We start from the raw sequence: 7,385 nt of genomic DNA, 5'->3' as shown, positions 1-7,385 counted from the left end.
AATCAAATTGGAATTATGATATTAATTCTCAAGCAAAGCATACCTGTTATGAATATTTTTTGTCTGATTCTTCATCTTCTTGCAACAAGGAGTATCACCTTGAATCATCTACCAGTAGCCTCGATGCAACACAAAAAAAAAATTACATTTCTCGGATGAGTTTAAGGGGTAGCACAGGCTACCCCTGGCTCTTAACTGGTTCCGCCCCTGCTCTTGCATCTATCTTTTATTTTTTTCTCTTAATTCTTAAGACAAAGATAGAAGAAATGTGATACTTCATTCTCTCCTTTAAGGCAAAAATTGTATTTTGTCTTGAAGGCTTAAGAGTCTTTTGTTACAAGAAGAACTATCAATCAAGTCTCTTGGTAATTATTGGTGTACATATCTAGATGAATTATAATTTGGGTTCTTGTCATACTTCATCAATTTCCAACCTCCCAAGAGGATTCAAAATCTTCAAATGTTGTTACTTCTTAATCCCTCTGTGGTTGTGTTTTCTTAATCCATCTATGGTTGTGTTTTAATCATTCTGTTGACTGTTCATACAAAATAATCTTTGATGAGAATACAATTGTTTTATGTTATTCAAACTTTATAACGTTTCCGTTGTAAAATTTATCGTTTTAAAAACTGGTTTTCTGAATAAAATCCAACACAATTTAATTATCATCAGAAGATGCTAATAGTATTAGCCAGTTATGATTATGTTAAGCTATTTAACTAAATTCAATAATAATAATAATATAAATGGTGAATATAGATATCATACGGATAAATAAAAAGTCAAATCATAATTTGTTTTTTTGATTTTTTTTCAATAAAGTTATATTGGACTAAAAGGTTGTTCACACTACAAGAATAATGACCTTTAGTTGGTGACGGACGTCGTCGCCGCTAAATGGTCGTCGTTGTTGGCTCGTCGTTAATTCTCCAATTGTCGCCACTAATGTTTTGCGTCGCCGCTAATACCCCGTCACCACTAGTGTCCGTCGCCACTAATTATAGTTTTCTCTTTTTTTAGTTTTTATGAAACCGTTCATTTCTAATACAAAACAAATGTTATAAAAATATAAAAAACTGCTAATAAATATTAATTGTTCGAAAAGTAGATCGAAACATTAAAATTTTTTATTATTATTTATAAAAACATTCTAAAATAATATATGGTTTACGTGGAAGGAGATAAATGTCATTGATGAGCTAAATCGTCGCTTGGGCTGGACTTCCGGCAGCATGGAAGGAGAAGAACACCGTTTGTCTGTGAAATTGCAATGATCTCGACCGTGGTGATCATAGAGAACGAGGGAAACATAGATCAACCGGTAAAGAAACTGAAGACGAAGAGGGGTTTATTGTTGACGACTTTTAGTGGCGACGCCCTTTAGCGGCAACGTCTGCTCATTTGCGGCGACATACCGGAGGAAAACAACACGGAGTTTCCTACTTTTGTAAGCTTATTACACCTTTGAAACTTGATCCCAAACACCCCTATATTTGCTATAGTTAAAACCTTAATCAGTTTCCGATTAGGGCTTTGAGGTTTAGGCGCTTCCAGTTTCACTTCTGCATAAACCAGGCTAATGTACAATTCGTCTTTATCTTGAAGTTTATTATTTCAAATGCAATACCTGCTTGTATCTTGCTTTTCTTGTTCATCAGTGCATGTAAAATGTTTTCGACTGGAGTCCGATTATGTATGACGATTTACTTCCAAACGCTCTGCGTTATAACACTTTTCTTCTTGAAATTGATTTGCATGTCTGCATAATTATAAGTGAAAAAGATCTGAGTTCCAAGAACTTTATAACAAATATGCAGATCGTTTGATTTAAAGTAAACAATTACAATTCCTTGTTAATTTTAGTAAATGTGTTTTCAAATCCAAGTATCCATAATTCTTTCTTGGATTGTCTACATTTAATTCAATCTTACTCTTCATCTTTGCAGGTGAGAGTTGAACCCTAATTGAAGAAAAAAAATGAGTTCCAGAAGTAAGAATGAAGATAGGCTTAGCTCTTTGCCTGAAGAGATTCTTTCACATATACTCTCTTTAATGCCTACAAGTTTTGCTGTGCGAACTAGCATTTTATCCAAAAGATGGAAATACAGTTGGACATTGGTCACAAACCTTGACTTGAACGATTATTACCTTGGGTTTGATTTCAAATGCTTCTCAGAATTTGTGGATCGGGTATTGGAGCATTGCAAAACATCACAACTTCAATCATTCCGGTTAGGTCTTTTTCGTACTTCAGTGCAAAAGTCAGATGTTGCAAAGTGGATTAATGAGGCAATTAGGTTAAATGTTAGTGAGGTTGACATACAAGTTAGGAAAATTGGTTTGCCTCTCAGCCTGTTTACTTGCAAGACGCTTACAAAATTAAGATTAGCTGGGAGTACTTTTGATGATTCAGATGTTTTTAATGGTCAGTCTCCAGTCGTGATGCTTCCTGGTTTGGAAACTCTTGATCTCAATGTTTCTAGGATATCTTGTGTCAACTTATTCAGATTCATCCATGGCTGCCCAGTACTTGAAAGTTTATCTCTGGAGATATTATGGCCTGATGATGAAGTAGACTACAATTTCAACATTCCTACTTTGAAGCGATTGGAATTAAGAATGAGTAGTTTATATACAAGCAAAGTTGTTTTAAATGTCCCTAATCTTGAATACCTTTGTGTTGGTGAGGATTTGTGCCCACACTTCGTGATGAAAGATTTGTCGTCTTTGGTTGAGGCAGCTGTTTTTTTTAATGGTGGTTTAATAGATTATCGTCAGAAGGTTGAGCTTCTAAAAGGATTAAGTGGAGTTAAATCACTTTCTTTGTTCACTTCGACTTTTAATGTAAGATTCCCTAAAAAAACTTCAGTGTATATTACTTTCTCCATTACTAAGCGGCTTTTTAATTAAGAGCATGCAATGTTTGACTTTTAATTTGCTGTTTTTGTTGAAGGAATTTGTACATTCACATTTGCCCAAGTTTCTCAATTTGAAGCATTTGGAATTGAAGGATTCTTTCAAATCTCCATGGATCTTAGTTAGTCAAATTCTTGAAAGCTCTCCTGAGTTGGAGCATTTATGTTTTGAAGAGGTAATTGGACTGTTTCTAAGCTTTGGCATGTCTTATTATTCTATGTTTCCTAAGTTATTATTCCACACATAACATAACATTTGGTTGTGTATCTGGTTTTGTGATAAAATTAAAGCCGGAAGATAGTAGCTGGATTGAGCCGCAGTCAGTTCCCACTTGTTTGGTTTCGAACCTTAAAACAATGAAAATTACAAAGTGCAAGGGGCGGAGTTGTGATATACAATTCCTAAAATACATATTGGGGAATGCAGAGGTTTTGAAGACAATAACAATCATACGTGGAAGTTTACGCATGAAGGATGAAATGGAAATGTGTGCACGCTTGTTGAAGTTTCCAAGAGCTTCAAGGTTTTGTGAGATTCATTTTGTTGGGAAATGGCTTTATTCTTCTACAGGTAACTAGAAGAAGAATTTTTAGTTAATTTTTTGCATGTGGTTTGCGTTATCTTAACCTTTCTATCTTTCAGCAATAATCATATCAACTATTTTCCGACATCAACTTTTACCATGTTTTCTTGTAAATTTAGTTACTTGTATATGCTTTCCCCTCTCTAGCTCTCCTCTATGAACTATGGTTGGCTCTCGTTTGATATCTGTGGAAGCAATCTCTCTACCTTTTGGTAGTGATACTGATACGATTGCCTAACTATTTATATTTTTCTTTTGAGGAAAGGGCTACATGCAATGTTTGGCAATTTACTTTGATTTGTGTATTTATCAATATCAATATCACTTTCTTTTTTCTTTCTTATAAAACATTGTGATTTTTTTCTTATTAAAAGACTTACAGTGAAAATCTACTAAATTACTGTCTATATTTCTTATAGTATTGTAAACTAAATTGTATTTGGATGAAATTGTTATAATTTGGTTGATTTTTCAGAGTGTACTACTGAAATATGACTAAATAAAGGTAGAATGTTGTAAGGAACATTTATAAGAAAACACTCATTTATAGCATTGTATTTTAATTTTTTTTCTTTAAGCAAGGAAAATAATTTTTTATCTGGATGACATTGCTATTATTTTTTAGGGATAATGTCATAAAAAGCCTTAAGTTTGGCAGAAAATGTCGGTTTTACCCTTCGGTAGATTTTTTGTTCGTTTATACCGCAAACTTGTCATTTTTTTGCCGGTTTTGCCCTTTTTACCTGCAATAGCAGGTTTCCAGGTTACCATGAATTATTTTTTGCGAAAAAACCCTTAAGTTTACAAATATTTTGCAAAAAAACCCTTAAGATTATAAACATATAAAATATAAATATATATTCAAATTTTGATAAAACTAAATAATTTTTTTTAAAAATTAAATGTCAAAAGTTTATATCAAAACTAATATAAGTTTTATTGAACTTATATTATGAAACTAAAATTGAAACATATTTTTAGCTTTACATACGGTAAATTTTATATTGGTTTGATATAAACCTTTTATATTTAAATTTTAAAAAAGTTACATAGTTTTATTAAAATTTGAATATATTTCTTAATTAATACTTCAACTTTTCAAAGCAAAATTAAAAAACGTCTGATAGTTAATAATTAAGTATGCTAAAATAGTTAAACATATGAATAATATGACATCAATTACATTCAATTAATTTTTTTAAAAGGAAAAAAAATATTTTATATGTTTAAAAGGTTTGTATTTCAGAAATAATAATGTATCATATTTTTTATATGTTAAAATACATAATAATATTATCATATATTTTTTATAAAAATATTATAAACATTTTAAACATAAAAAATAAACATAATCATTTTAAACATATAAAATATAAATATATTTGTCTAATTTATTATATAAATATATTTACTTTTATAAAAAAATATGATAGTTTATTATTTCTAAAATACAAACATTTTAAACATATAAAATATTTTTATTTTCCTTTTTAAAAAATTAATTGAATGTAACTAATGTCATATTATTCATATGTTTAACTGTTTTAACATAGTTAATTATTAGCTAACAAACGTTTTTTTAATGTTTCTTTGAAAATTTTAAGTATTAATTAATAAATGTATTCAAATTTTGATAAAACTAGGTAACTTTTTTAAAATTTAAATATAAAAACTTTATATCGAACCAATATAAAATTTACCGTACGTAAAGCTAAAAATATGTTTCAGTAGAAAACTATTTAGTTTTTTATCAAATTTTGAATATATATTTATAATTTATATGTTTATAATCTTACGGGGTTTTTTTGCAAAATATTTGTAAACTTAAGGGTTTTTTCGCAAAAAAATAATTCATGGTAACCTGGAAACCTGCTATTGCAGGTAAAAAGGGCAAAACCGACAAAAAAATGACAAGTTTGCGGTATAAACGAACAAAAAATCTGCCGAAGGGTAAAACCGACATTTTCTGCCAAACTTAAGGCTTTTTATGACATTATCCCTATTTTTTATACGAAATCACTCAATTAGATTGCACTTGGTGCAATCTAATTTTATAAGGAGGAGAATTATTTGGACCAGCCGGCTATAGGTGAAATAAGAAGTATTATGGGCAAGAAGTTGCATTAAATGGTAAAAATGTTTACAAATTGCTTTAAATGGTAAAAAATGTAAGTTGATTGTTATTATCGGTTAAATATAAGTTATTTTGCCTTTAATGGTAGGAAACAAGCAAGGATGTTGCTTTTTGGTGCTGAAATTCTTGAACAAAGAACTCAAAATTTCTGTTCTACCAGGAAGAATCGAGGGCCGATGTAGCTGAAAGCTTGCAACTAGGGTTTATGATGATGAAAAAGAGTGGTTTATTGCATGACCTCCTTGTAGGTAGAACTTCCTTTTTGTTCCCAAAATTCATATATAGTTTTTTATGGTTTTGTGACCATACTGTATATTTTTGGTGGTTGGAATTGATTTGATAAAAATTGTTTAAGTTATTACAATACGTTTTTAGATAAGAGTATATGATTTATTATTTTTATTTTTATTTTTATAACTATGTTGAAATAATTTTTTCGTAATTTATGTATGTAAAATAAAGACCAGATTAGTTAATTTTTTTTTAAATCTATTGGCAGTTAACCATTAGATAGGTTAAAGTTAGTAAATGATGAGTTGACAATTATTTTAATTCATAACAAGTTATGGGTAATACCCTAAAAATTGATACAAAATACATTTAAAACTTTTCATTTTCAATTTACAAAACAGTTTGATGTACATTTATACTGACTTGTAGTATACAAATAGTTATCAAATTGATCATATACTACAAAACTATATGAAGATTCGATGGACCCGAAACCCAATATGCCCAGCGTACCCCTAGCGTAAATGCAATCAATATTCTAACAGATTTGTTTTCTTCTTAAGCTGGTTTAGAAAAATAGAGAGTAAATGGGAAGAAAAAGAAGACCAATATTGTCGTTTTTTTATTTTGTAAGGGGATCACTAGATATATGTTATTTTCTTTGTTTCTCTCTAGAAAATGACAAAAGTTGATCACAATTTTTCTGCTTTTTGTTGGCTCTTAGAAGAGACCCATATAGTTCCCTCGATAGCCATTCCAATCCTTTGCAAAACAACAGTTTTGTTATGAATGCTGATGCCCAAATTGCGCTCTATTATCATTATCGTTAATAAGAACATAAGAAACAAAGCAATGTCAAATATAACCAAAAATGTTGGGTTTCAAGTTTCAACCAACAATGATAACGTATCTTCTCTCTAACCCTAACAATCGTCGTCCACACCGCACCCATAATAATGCATGTTCTTCTTTTTCATCGCTTTCATCAACTTCAAAGATTTTGTTTGTTTCGCTGGTTTCTAATTTCTCATCTCAAAATTCTATGTTGGATGTATGTTTTAGGGTCTTATTTGGCGTGTTATTTGGCCCACTCTTGCTCTTAATCGATTCAGGTAACAACTACAGTTTTATAATATCCATGGAACAGATAAGTTATGTTTGTTGGCAGGAAGCTTAGTGAGTTCCCCAAAATATTGCATACCATACATATCTGTCAACTCAAGGCTGTGTCGTGTCTATTTCACCCCCAAGTCTATTTCAACTCATGCATCGGCCCAAAGCCGTACTGGGTCTATTTCACCCCCGGATCTATGTCACACCCGAGTCTATTTCAACTCATATGTTAGCACTAGGCTATACCGGGTCTATTTCACCCTCGGGTCTATTTCACCACACATACATATAACAAACAGGCACACGGGCATATAACACCTACAACAGGAGTCACAAAGACTACATGCACATAACATATCCTAGTGTCCTACAGTATAGTGAGCAAACTCACCTCAGTCTGCTGTCAG

General features: G+C 31.0%; 1 protein-coding gene across 1 annotated transcript; it reads left to right on the top strand.

Annotated features, from left to right (window-relative positions):
• Positions 1–1,237: 1,237 nt before the first annotated feature.
• On the top strand, positions 1,238–5,820 carry LOC145104478 (FBD-associated F-box protein At4g10400-like). Its single transcript, XM_079041717.1, has 6 exons — positions 1,238–1,448; positions 1,948–2,845; positions 2,955–3,092; positions 3,208–3,487; positions 5,382–5,450; positions 5,723–5,820. The coding sequence occupies exons 2-6, from the start codon at positions 1,979–1,981 to the stop codon at positions 5,818–5,820; spliced, it is 1,452 nt and encodes a 483-aa protein (XP_078897843.1). The 5' UTR covers positions 1,238–1,448; positions 1,948–1,978.
• The last annotated feature ends 1,565 nt before the right edge of the window (positions 5,821–7,385 follow it).

This window comes from Lactuca virosa, chromosome 4, assembly GCF_052849685.1.
Source record: "Lactuca virosa cultivar CGN04683 chromosome 4, Lactuca_virosa_CGN04683_v6, whole genome shotgun sequence".
Lineage (NCBI taxonomy): Eukaryota > Viridiplantae > Streptophyta > Magnoliopsida > Asterales > Asteraceae > Lactuca > Lactuca virosa.
Note: the sequence above shows the minus strand (reverse complement) of the source record. Positions and strands in the feature narration are given on the sequence as shown.